We start from the raw sequence: 12752 nt of genomic DNA, 5'->3' as shown, positions 1-12752 counted from the left end.
TTTGCATTTGAAATGTTTAACAGTCAGATCAGTTACCAATCTGTGCTGGGACTGTGCTAAATAACGTGCATAGAGAATTCATATTTGAACAACTGAATTGGAACTAATTAAATTTAGTAGTTTAGGATTTTTTTTTTCCACACATCCAGATAGGGGTTTTTTATTTATTTTTTATGCAGCGAACTTTTCAAGTTACAGGAAAATGTGTATACATATACATATATATATATATATATATATATATATATATATATATATATATATATATATAATTTTTTTTTTACAGTATTCTGAGATGCATGATGCATTTTACCGTTCAAACTGATGTAGGTCACTATTATATATTTTCACTCTGTATGCTAAGTTAAATGACTTATAAACAATTAACAGGTTTCTAATGTAGCAGTTTTACATTCTATTTCTGTTAAGATGACTGATATAGTTTCATCATGACTGCACTTTGCCGGCTGGATGTACTAATGTGGCACTCGAACCAGAGTAAACTCTTCTTTATCTCCGCGCTCTCCACACCCTTCCAAAGTTCTCTCTCTCTTCCTATTGGCTGCTCGTTCGCGAGACCGGCGCAGAGTCGCGCCCTGATTGGCTGATGGCTCTCGAATGATCTTTTCGGAAATCATTAGAAGTACAAGTGATGAAGAGAGTGTATAAGACAGTATGAGTCTCTCATCCGCTTCTCTTTATCATCACACACACCGTATGAGTGTGTGAAGTTTCTGCAGAGAGGGTGAGTGAACTATTGTAAGTGCATTTTCTTTCTTTATTTCCTCTCATGTTACGTAACAATGAATGCAATGACAGCATGCGTTCATTTTCTTTAATTAAGAGAAAGGATGATTTTTCGTTTTCAATGTAAGATTTAACAGTTTATTTATTTGAAATGTTCAAATAAGCAGTTCTTAAGAATATAGAGTTGTTGATTTTTTTGCAATGCTTTTATTCCTGCTTTGTTTGCATGTTTCTTTGTCATGCAAAGTCGGAAAAAAACACATTAACAGATGTCACTAACGCAAAAAAAATAAGGAAGCAAGCAAAATATTTCGGAATGTGTATTTCCGCATGTATTTTAGGCTTGCTTTGCATAATTAATGAGATTATGTGAGTATTGTTTCATTCCTACAGACAAGAGTTGTATTTCAGTACTCTATAAAAAGTGAAAACGGTGTTATTTCAGGCCTGACCATAAAAAACGACTTTCATTGGTGTAACCTAATGTTTTCAGGGTAATTCTTGTAATATTACTTCATATTTTTTGACCTAACAAAATTCAGATGGTAAGCTTTTGATTACCTGACAAATCGTTTTGCAGAGTGAATATGAATCCTGAACAATGGTGAACAATGGGCTTTGTCTCATAATTTAGTGAGCGCCCACCTCGACTGTTTATTGGTCATAATTTTTGGGAATGGCTGGTTTTTACACTGACGTATACTTGAAATGCAATTAATTTAGATGGCACCTTTTTGTACATTAAATAGGGCAGAATTAATGGCAGGAGTGATCATTACATGCAATTTGTTGCATGTTTTGTCAAGTGAGTCAAACTGTTCTTAGACATTTTGATAAACCATATGAAATATTGAATTGAATTACTTGGTCTTACAGTGCAAAGTAAGCATCAGTCAGTCAGCGTTTGATCAGCGATGGGTGGCGGAGGACAGCAGACGGACCGGATCGCCAGTACCAATGGGAGGTTCGGCACGTACACCTGGGAGGAGGTGCAGAAACACACTAAGTCTGGAGATCAGTGGATCGTGGTGGAAAGGAAGGTTTATAATGTGAGCCAGTGGGTGAAGAGACACCCCGGAGGACTGAGGATCATCGGACACTATGCTGGAGAAGATGCCACGGTGAAACACTCAGCATCAATACACTTATTGCCAGGAGGTTCAACCCTGCTTAGCTTCAGTGGGCAACCAGTCTTGTGCTGCAGGGTGATATGTCTGTGGAGGAGATTACATCTCACAATTCTTAAATGTTTTTCTTAAAACTGAAAGAAATTAAATCTGTACGGGGAGGGGGGGGGGGGGGGGGGTTGCAGTTACCTACTTTTATCTCGCCATACACAATGGCCAAATGTACTGTAGTCAAAACCATAATTTGTAGGCATCGTACAAAAAATGTTAATAAGAATAATTAATCCTGCAAATATTAATGTGCATTAATATTCAAATATTACAAACTAGACAGCATTCTGGGGCATTTAAGGCATGTGTTTCTAAGGGACCATAAGGTAGCTGCTTACTTAAGCAGTTGTGTATTTCAGTGTTGTTGTAATTGTTTCAGAAAAGAATAAAATAACAATCATCAATGTTGACTCTGTTGTGACAGGACGCATTTAATGCGTTTCATCCAAATCTTCAGCTTGTGAGGAAATACATGAAGCTGTTGTTAATTGGGGAACTTGAGGCGTCTGAACCCAGTCAAGACCGCCAGAAAAATGTGAGTACCGAGACTTTACTGAAGCATGACAGCTGGTGGAATTTCCATTAATCTGGTTAGGATGCACTTATCGAATTAAGAATTTAGTTATCGAGTGTGAATTTGAAATTAACTAACCACGTTACACAGGAAGTTGAGTTGAAATTCAAAGTGGGGTGACAGGAATTTTCTGAATTACAATTCAGAGAAAGTTATCAGGTCATTGCATTCTGGGAATTGATTACATCTGTGTTTCTGTAAGTCATGTGCGTGCGTAGTACATGTTAGGTATGTAGACATGCGCATTACGTGTCAATTTTAAAGGCAAGTGCGAACAAACATGCACAACATTGGTGGAGAATATGGTGCTGTTGTTGCTGCTCAAGAGTTTGCTAATGCTTCTTCAACAAAGTGTGGATTTACTTCACCAATATTAGTTTACTAACAAGGTGACAGCACCAACCACTGGCCTGGCATACGTAATACAGTGTTTCTGGAAACGTGAATCATTTTGAAAACGCTGTCATGTATATGTGACATTTTTTTACGCAAGGGAAAAACGTTTCCATTTTTGACTACATCGCTGTCGTGTAAACGCAAATGATGAACTTCTTTTTTCTAAAATTACTATTAAATGACATACTCATGGCATATATCTTGAATTCTGATGTTTTTTTCCTCAGAATTGTGACAAAAGTCGTAATTGTGAAAAGTCATAACTGCTTTTTTATTTCATTTCCAGTTTCAATTCTACTTCTAAATTCAAATCTGTTCAAACTGAGGAATTGTATTGCAGTTTAAAAGGCGTTCTCAATTTAATACTGTGCTGCACAATGTGTTTGATTCCAGAAAGCAGCTATGTTTATTTTATGAGCTCTGGATCATGACCTTCTCTTCACAGAATGACTGTCAGGCAGTAATTCCTCTTCTCAGACACCCAAATAACAGCTTGTTGACTTAAGTGTGACATTAAAGCACAAAAAGCAATGAACCGCTCAGATTAACCTTTGCCCGAAGACATGGGTCACATACTCCAATTCTGTCTGTCTCAACTACTGTATGATCACGGATTAAAATTCAGGTCATGAAAGTCGATTCACCCCTGCATATAAATGCAATTGTCACTCCCTTCGCAGTGTGAACATGGCCATAAAGGACTGTATTTGTTGTAATTTTACCTTTTACCGTTTTCTCTCAGGGGGCTCTTGTGGAGGATTTCCGAGCCCTTCGTGAGTGCCTGGAGGCTGAGGGGTGTTTCAAAACCCAGCCACTGTTTTTCATCCTGCATCTGGGTCACATCCTGCTCCTGGAGGCCATCGCCCTGATGATGCTGTGCTACTTTGGAACCGGCTGGATTAACACAGCCATAGTGGCTGTTATACTGGCTACCGCACAGGTATTCATTAGCCTGTGTTTAAAAAGAGCAGGAGAATTGGTAACCAAGATGGTGGTGGTGTGCTTAACTAGCTTAGTTACCGTTAGCTGGTCAACAAGGAGTTCTCTTGTAAAGAGCATAACTGGCAACGTCTTAATGCAAAACTCAACAATGTAAATGTTCATGTTTTTTATTTGTTTTGATTGTTTGTCTGTAGTCGCAGGCTGGATGGTTGCAGCATGACTTCGGTCATCTGTCCGTGTTCAAAAACTCACGATGGGATCACTTATTGCACAAATTTGTCATCGGACACCTGAAGGTACCAATATATCTGGTCCAGTCTTCATGGTTTCAGGAATACAGCTCGTTAGCCTAGGTGTAGGATATTTTCAATCAGTTGGTTTGTGGTCACATGTTGTTTTTCAGGTTTCGCAGCTGTAACTTTTAAGTTTTCTTGTCATTTTGTAACCATTTCCGTTGAGGTAATGCAAAGTAAACCAAAGCCTCTTCTTCTGATATTGAAAAATCCATGATTCAAAGATATCCTCTGAACCATAGTATTCAGCTAGAAAAGAGGGCAGGATTTTTGTCATTGTTTTAAAAGTTAAACTTCACATGGCATCTTAAAAACATGGGCTGAGACGTTAAAAACATCCGTTTGTAACGATATTTCGTGTTTTTTAAAAGCAACAACGTGAAACGCTGAACAGTAGCATCCAAATGGAAAAAAGGAAGGATTTCAAGACACAGTTTTAATATTCAAACTTCCCAAAGCATCTTTAAACCGTAGCGCGAGGCTCTGAAAAACCACAGAGGAAAAGATATCTCTTTATAGCAATGTTTCCCTATTATGGGTTATGAAAGGTTCATATTTTGGTTTTGGGAGTCCCCAACAACAGGTTGACACGCATGCAAGGTCAAAAAACACTTTCATTTTCTTAAAATATGCATGTATTTTTACATTACTTTCTCAGCAACTCCCTCAATGAAAATGTTTTCCAAACCCCTCCTATGCATGATGCTAATCTGCAGTGATTTGTCCGATTGGGCTCAGATAAATTTCATCATGAGCCTGTGATGCCTGATAAAGCAGTGTTTGTGAGCGCAATGCTGCTTTGTGTACAGCGTTAACACCGCTATTTTACCACTCCAGAAGCAGCACCTAGTGTCAAAGGGGACCACACTTTCAGATTTAAATCTTTGCAGTATGTTTTCACTCACTTAGAGCTGTGTTACACACTGCAATGAAAGGTAATTAAAAAAAAAAAAAAACATAATGGGGCACTTTTAAGTTAAAATGGAAAATATTTAATAATATTATCCACTTGGAAAAGAATACAAGGTTTTTTGCCTTTTGTTTTGAAACCTTGCCACAGAACTCTGAAAAAGCTGTAAATCAAAGGCAAATTAATAATTTAAAAGCATATATCAACCTGGACAAGAAGGATTTTGAGATGCAGTTTATGAAAGTCAAACTTCACAAGGGTGACACTGAAAAAGACAAGTCAAACTCATCCATTTATAACAACTTTTACCACTTTTAACAGTCAATAAAGGCCTTCTGAAGCAAAATTTAGCAGGTTGACACATAGTTAGCAGAAGCCAGAGACTATGGTTTATGAAGTTTAAATATAGTTTTTTTCATTGCATCACTTCATTGCATTGCATTTATTTATTTTAAATCTCGACCACCATCATAAAGCTTTGAAGAACCAGGAACTCCAATTACATTTTTCTGAAAGAAGAAAGTCATATAGGCCTAGGATGCTTGACGTAGGTTAATCATGGGGTAAGTTTTATATTTGGGTGAACTAATAGTTGAAAAAAGATAAAAAAAAATTTCGACAGATATACGCTATAGCTTGACTACACAAAACCGTGCATTCGTTTGATCACAAATGCACATGTAAACAGTTATATTGAATATTTATAAGATAAATATATGTAAATATAATTCACTGAAAATACAAAAATGTAATTCCTCAGGGAGCATCGGCGGGCTGGTGGAACCACCGCCACTTCCAGCATCACGCTAAACCCAACATTTTCAAAAAGGACCCAGACGTCAACATGCTCAATGCGTTTGTGGTGGGAAAAGTGCAGCCTGTGGAGGTACGAACACACCATCCGCATGACGCATTCGTGAAGAAAATACTTGATTGGATCTAATTGGACTCTTTCTGTCTGTCTTTACTACAGTATGGCATTAAAAAGATCAAGAATCTGCCTTACAACCATCAGCACAAGTACTTCTTCTTCAGTAAGTCGCTTTATGGCACAGCATCTACTACAGGAATGTTTACAAGATTCCTACTGGAATTTATATCTTAATTTGGATTGCAAATAAACAATTAAATATTGCCTATATATTGAAATATTAAGTCGAAATTTGAAATACAGTATATGAATAAAAATGTTAATGTAAATGTTTATGTAAAATTGACTATTATGTAAAACAAAATGTGTGATTATGTGTAGATTATGATTTCCACAGATTTTCTGTTCTACAGGACTAGTTATGATAGAATCTTCTGTTGTTATTTCTCAGTTGGACCTCCTCTGCTCATTCCCGTGTATTTCCAGTTCCAGATCATTCAGAATATGATCGTACATGGTCTTTGGGTGGTAGGTTACCATGATTGCTTTGACTCGTTCCATGTTTATGCAGCAGAATGTGATTTTACAGCACTTTCTCTGCCCTTATCTTATCTCTTCTCGTCTTATCTGTTTTAGGACCTTGTGTGGTGTATAAGTTACTACGTTCGTTACTTCCTGTGTTACACGCAGTTCTACGGTGTGCTGTGGGCGGTGCTTCTGTTTAATATCGTGAGGTAAAAATAATCATTTCATTTACTACTTCTGCTTTAAACTTAAGGTAGTACCATATTTTTCGCACTTGTACCATGAAGAGCCGAGCTTTTCTTTAACTTACCCAAAATTATTGAAGTCCTATTAAGCGTTTGTGGGGGGCACTTACCATAGTACTACCATATTAGTTTTGGAGATACCATGTTATATGAATAAAGTCAATCAATACTATGACTAAAATCAAAGTACTATGGCTTATTGTTACACACTGCTCTGTTTGTGTGTGTGTGTGTGAGAGAGAGAGAGAGAGAGAGATTCTGATTTCTGATCAATGAGTTTCAGTTTTTTAATTAAACATTTTTGAAGTCAAAGGGGAAAAGATACATGTCAAATTGGTGGAAGATAAATTTGGTCTAAATCACTTTTACCGATCACAGATACCAAAATGTATAGTATTCATGACAGATTGATTTAAACAGACATTAAATAATGATGTCATCACTACCAGGTTATTTAAAGCTTATTTAATATAGTGCATGTATTTATCAAAAACCTCCTCTCTAGAGTTTTTTTTTTTCTAGTGGACTATCGAGCTTTAGAAATTGGTTTCCTGGGGTTATGTGAGCTTTATATACAAGCTATTTCATTGACATCTTTCTGCAGGTGAAATGCACACCAACTAAAGGCACTGACCAAAATCTATTAAAAAGGAGAAATCGATATTGTCAACGCAGCCTCGGTGTCCACACTGCTGATAGTGTTACCTGCTGTAGTTAAAATACAGCTTCAGTAAAATGCTAATTATATGTTCCCATCTCTGTCCTTTAAAACCATTTCAGCCGAAACTGATTTTTGGTTGATGAACTTTTGGGACATACCAATTACTAATTTCTACATAATTGTTTTTTTTTTCTGACGTTTTCCTCCTCTTTTAGATGTGCTTAAAAATTGGTATGTCAACTACCCATATATGAATGTACCTTGTTTTACCACCTGATACTCAAAAAAATAATAATAAATACTTGAGTACTGTTTTGAGAGACAGCTTGATTTGTATAGGAGTATCAAAATAATGTCTTAACATTATTTTGTATAAATAATGTAAACAATTTATGAGATTTTTTTTTTTACTCTAAACGGATGTTTTAGATAACTTCATTCAGTGAACCGATTCTTATTACAGAATGAGGCAGAAATTATATTTGATAGTATTCTGTACCATGATAAAAGTTATATCAAGTAGCATTAGCTTAAATTAATCATAATTAAAATACCAGAGATGGCTTTACAAACACAGATAAACCATATAATGTCGCAATTGTGTGCTTTCATCAGATAAACATCTATTTATTCTGCATTTCACTCATCTATAGCTGGATGCCCACATGGAATTTCCTGAAAAGTTAACAAAATTTTATCATTACTCCTGTGAGTCTTGCTTGTGGATTTTCTTTCCGAGGGAAAGAAAAGAGGAAAGAAATGACATGTGAGCGTTTAGCGCTCCATAATATATACTCCATCCGGTGTATTGTGACACCCCCAGTTAACACGATTTCACTGTTTAAATATCACGATTATCGTCAGTACCAGTATATCGCGACACCCATATATCAAGCATGATTTTTTTTTCCCATTAATCAAATTATTACAAATGTACGTCACCCAGTGAAACAATTTCATTCGATTTGTACTCCGTTGAATTGATTGAGGTGTTTACATGAATCTGAGTGAGCCATCAATCCAATTATCAACATTATTTGGTTAACATAGCTAAACAATGATTATTGCTCCACAAAGTATTGTACGACATACCTTTTATTATGGAATTACAGTCAACCATTTATGTGGATTTTAGCTTTGACTTTGTGTGATTTTACAATTGATATTTTGCTTTTATTTTACACATATTTAGAGCCGTCTATGATTAATCACATCCAAAATAAACATTTTTGTTTACATAATGTATCTGTGTACTGTGTATATTTATTATGTATATATAAATACAAACACATGCATGTATATATTTAAGAAAAATATGTTATGTTTACATATTAAATGTATTTACATTTATCCATTTAGCAGAAACATTAATCTAAAGCGACTTACAGGACATTCAGGCTATACTTTTTTATGCTCTACCACTGAGCCACAGGAACCTATTATATATACTGTAGGTGTGTGCATTTATATATACATAATAAATATACATAATACACTATTATTGTGTAAGCAAAATATATTATGTAAGCAAAAACCTTTATTTGAATGCGATTAATCGCGATTAATCGTTTGACAGCACTAAATATAATGTTTTGACTAGTCGCATGACTGTGGTGTGAATGTGTTCCTGTGGGCCGCAGGGTCATGGAGAGTCACTGGTTTGTGTGGGTGACCCAGATGAGCCACATCCCCATGGACATCGACTACGAGAAACACCAAGACTGGCTTAGCATGCAGGTAATTTCTGAGCCGTCACGGCCGCACTGGGTTTGAAGTCTTTCTAGCACGCCAACTCTGTGTTTCTGTCGTTTAGCTGGATGCAACCTGTAACATCGAGCAATCCTTCTTCAACGACTGGTTCAGTGGACACCTCAACTTTCAGATCGAGCACCAGTAAGAAGAACGGAAGTATTTTCAGTGCAAAAATGGCTTCACATTATCTTCTGCATTTCACAGCTGTGATTTGTTCTGTTCCCAGTCTCTTTCCCACGATGCCTCGGCACAATTACTGGCGCGCCGCTCCTCGCGTACGAGCATTGTGTGACAAATACGGAGTCAAGTACCAAGAGAAGAGCTTGTATGAGGCCTTTGCGGACATCGTCAGGTATGATGCACACCTGAAATCTCACGACGTGACCTTCAAAAGGCGCTCTTGCTCCAAACTATTCCTATATTTACATTTACATTTAATCATTTAGCAGACGCTTTTATCCAAAGCAACTTACAAATGAGTACAATAGAAGCAGTCAGGTCAACAAGAGAACAACAACAGTAACCATGACAAGTCTCAGTTAGTCTAGTATATAACGCATAGCCAGGTTTTTTTTTTTTTTTATAAATGAAAAGACAAAAAAAGGAAAAGTGCTAGTATTAGTTGGTAAAGTGCAGGTGAAAACTTCTGGAGGGCACATAAGATTTAACCAGTGAGTTTAGGTAAGTTGGTGCCGTGCCAGTGGTCGTCTTGTAGGCAAGCATCAGTACCTTGAATTTGATGCGAGCGGCTACTGGTGGCCAGTGCAACCTGATGAGGGGAGGAGTAACATGAGCTTTTTTTTGGCTCATTGAAGACAACCCTCGCTGCTGCATTGTGGATCAATTGCAGAGGCTTGATAGTTCATGCAGGAAGGCCCGCCAGGAGAGCATTACAATAGTCCAGTCTGGAGAGAACAAGAGCTTGGACAAGAAGTTGGGTTGCTTGCTCTGACAGGAAGGGTCTAATCTTCCTAATGTTGTATAAGGCAAACCTGCAGGACCGGGTCGTTGTAGCAATGTGGTCTGTGAAGCTTAACTGATGATTCCATACACCAACTCCTACTGTAGGTTTCTGGCTGTCCTCGAAGGAGTAGAAGGGAGTTGATGAACCCAGCTGTATAGAGAAGTTGTGATGAAGCAATGGGTTAGCTGGAATCACTAGGAGTTCTGTCTTGTAAGTTTAAGCTGAAGGTGAGTGTCATTCATCCAGCTAGAAATGTCACTCAGACAGGCTGAAATGCGAGCAGCTACCGTCGGGTCATCTGGCTGGAATGAGAAGTAGAGTTGGGTGTCATCAGCATAGCAGTGATAAGAAAAGCCATGCTTCTGAATGACAGATCCTAATGACGTCATGTAGATGGAGAAGAGAAGTGGTCCAAGTACTGAGCCTTGAGGAACCCCAGTAGCAAGGTGTTGTGACTTTGAAACATCACCCTCCAAGACACACTGAAGGATCTGTCAGAGAGGTAGGATTTAACCCACAGGAGAGCAGTTCCAGAGATGCCCATCTTTCTGAGGGTGGACAGGAGAATCTGGTGATTAACAGTGTCAAAAGCAGCAGACAGGTCCAGTAAGATGAGTACCGAGGATTTTGAAGCTGCTGTTGCTAATCACAGGGCTTCAGTAACCGAGAGCAGAGCAGTCTCAGTTGAGTGGCCACTTTTGAAGCCAGATTGATTGCTGTCCAGGAGGTTGTTCTGTACAAGGAACATAGAAAACTGGGTGAACACAGCTCGCTCAAGTGTCTTTTCATTGAATGGAAGAAAAGGGATACCGGTCTGTAGTTTTCAAGAAGCGCTGGATTTAGAGATGGTTTCTTGAGCAGTGGGCTTACCCGAGCCTGCTTGAATGCTGAGGGAAATGTGGAAATGAGTGAAGAGAGGAGTTGATAATGTGAGTAAGCGAAGGTATGAGTGAAGAAGAACGTTTTTGTTTACAACAACACTGTTGTAAACTAAATATATAACTATATAACAACACTGACAAACTATTTCATCATCTGTTGTGATTGGGGCCGAAATTGGCCCATATTCGGTTTTCAAACAGCTTGAAATACAGGTTAACCTGTTAACTTTTATTAAAATTTGGTGAATACTTCTCATTTAGGGTCATGAATATGCATGCAAAGTTTCGACACAGACACAATTTTGTTTGGGTCATATTGACTCCCCAATTGATTTCCATGCATTTTCCTGAATGTAAACACTAAAGAGTCAGGTAAAAAAAAAAAAAAAAAACCTTATTGTAGCTTGTCAAACACTAAAATATGAAATACATGAGAGCTTATGCAATTTAAGACTTACTTGAAACACTCAATGTTTATCTAGTTGAGTTTTACAGTAAAAAAATCTGTCAAAGCTCTTTTTGGTTAGTTTTTTGGATCACAGTTAATAGACTGTTGCGGCGCTGGGAAATATTACTCTCACAATTTTTTTAAAAATATAACAAGGCAGAGGAGGTACTAATAACAGTAAATACTATTTAAACTAATTACAAATAATGCAAGATATGATTTATACTTGTATTTATTGTAGTAATTTGCACCCTAGTTTGCATCACTATAAGTAGTCATGAAAAAAAATAATAATAATAAAAAAAAAAATATATATATATATATATATATATATATATATTAGTTATTTTAGTAATTAAATTTTAAATTATTTCAAGTAATTATTATTATTTATTTATTTTATTTTTTTTGCTAACTATAAAAAACCCTGGTCTCTAACAAGCTGTAATAAGGGGGCTCTGTTTGTAAATTAATAATCATTTTTATTGTATTTTATTTATTAATTTTTATTTTGCTAATTGCATGGAAACCAATGTGGGTGGAATTAACCCCAAACACACAGTTTTTTACACACAACAGGAGAGTTTGTGACATTTACTGAGTGAAACCAGGAAAAACATTGTGGGAGTTGATTTTATCCATTTGGGAATTGATTGGATTATGAAGTGTCAATGTATGAATGAATCATCCTTATCAATATTCATATTTTGCATGCATTCACTGGCAGATGCTTCAGCACTAACTGTACCATTACTCTCCTCTCAGGTCTTTGGAAAATTCTGGAGAACTCTGGCTGGATGCGTACCTCAACAAATAAAACCTCACTTCTGTTTGCACGGAAAAATGAAAAGCTGAGCAGAATCCACCAATCAGAGCAAGCACGTCGCGGACTAGTAGGCGTTTAAAAGTCTCGTAACTAAAAGACCAGTCAATCAGATTGATAAAATGACACGTAGCACTTTTGTTTTTGGGTATTTGAAGGTAATTGTGGCACTTTGAATGTGTTTTAAAGACTGAGATGTGACTCGCTTCTGATAAAGGACATATCTGAAGGTACAAGAACGTGCATGAATGAACCTGGACGTTGTGTGATTGCTGGATTACAGTCGCTGAGTTTTAGATTTGCATAGTTGCTAGATGCACTGAATATTTCAAAGGTAATTCCTAAGGCACAATCTTTATGGTAGTCACTTTATTTCTGAAATTTGCAATACAGTGATTTGGTTTTTATAAATAACATTTGGAGAAACTAACAGAGGATAATACTAAGAGGTTGTACTTCTATGACATTTAATTTGATTTCCTGCAATTGTTATCCGATTAAACTGATTCAATCTCATCTGTGTGTCTTTTAAAGTTTCTATT

General features: G+C 36.8%; 1 protein-coding gene across 2 annotated transcripts; it reads left to right on the top strand.

Annotated features, from left to right (window-relative positions):
• The first annotated feature begins 637 nt into the window (after nt 1-637).
• Nucleotides 638-12726, top strand: LOC113043033 (fatty acid desaturase 2-like). Of its 2 annotated transcripts, none has more exons than XM_026202133.1 (13): nt 638-759; nt 1624-1868; nt 2350-2460; nt 3638-3835; nt 4032-4133; nt 5801-5926; nt 6014-6074; nt 6363-6439; nt 6548-6645; nt 8983-9079; nt 9156-9235; nt 9321-9446; nt 12153-12726. In XM_026202133.1, exons 2-13 carry the CDS (start codon nt 1662-1664, stop codon nt 12202-12204), a joined length of 1335 nt encoding a protein of 444 aa, XP_026057918.1. In that variant the 5' UTR covers nt 638-759; nt 1624-1661; the 3' UTR covers nt 12205-12726. The 2 variants fall into 2 exon arrangements, with proteins under 2 accessions (XP_026057918.1, XP_026057919.1); XM_026202134.1 differs by having other exon boundaries at nt 639-745.
• Nucleotides 12727-12752: the final 26 nt, after the last annotated feature.

This window comes from Carassius auratus, chromosome 25 (genome assembly GCF_003368295.1).
Source record: "Carassius auratus strain Wakin chromosome 25, ASM336829v1, whole genome shotgun sequence".
Lineage (NCBI taxonomy): Eukaryota > Metazoa > Chordata > Actinopteri > Cypriniformes > Cyprinidae > Carassius > Carassius auratus.
Note: the sequence above shows the minus strand (reverse complement) of the source record. Positions and strands in the feature narration are given on the sequence as shown.

What these genes read in the sequence shown, in the direction of transcription:
- LOC113043033 (XM_026202133.1), top strand. Translation starts at nt 1,662, where the DNA reads ATGGGTGGCGGAGGACAGCAGACGGACCGGATCGCCAGTACCAATGGG. An exon ending in ATGCTGGAGAAGATGCCACG is followed by an intron (nt 1,869 to 2,349) that starts GTGAAACACTCA and finishes CTGTTGTGACAG; the next exon opens with GACGCATTTAATGCGTTTCA. An exon ending in TTATACTGGCTACCGCACAG is followed by an intron (nt 3,836 to 4,031) that starts GTATTCATTAGC and finishes GTTTGTCTGTAG; the next exon opens with TCGCAGGCTGGATGGTTGCA.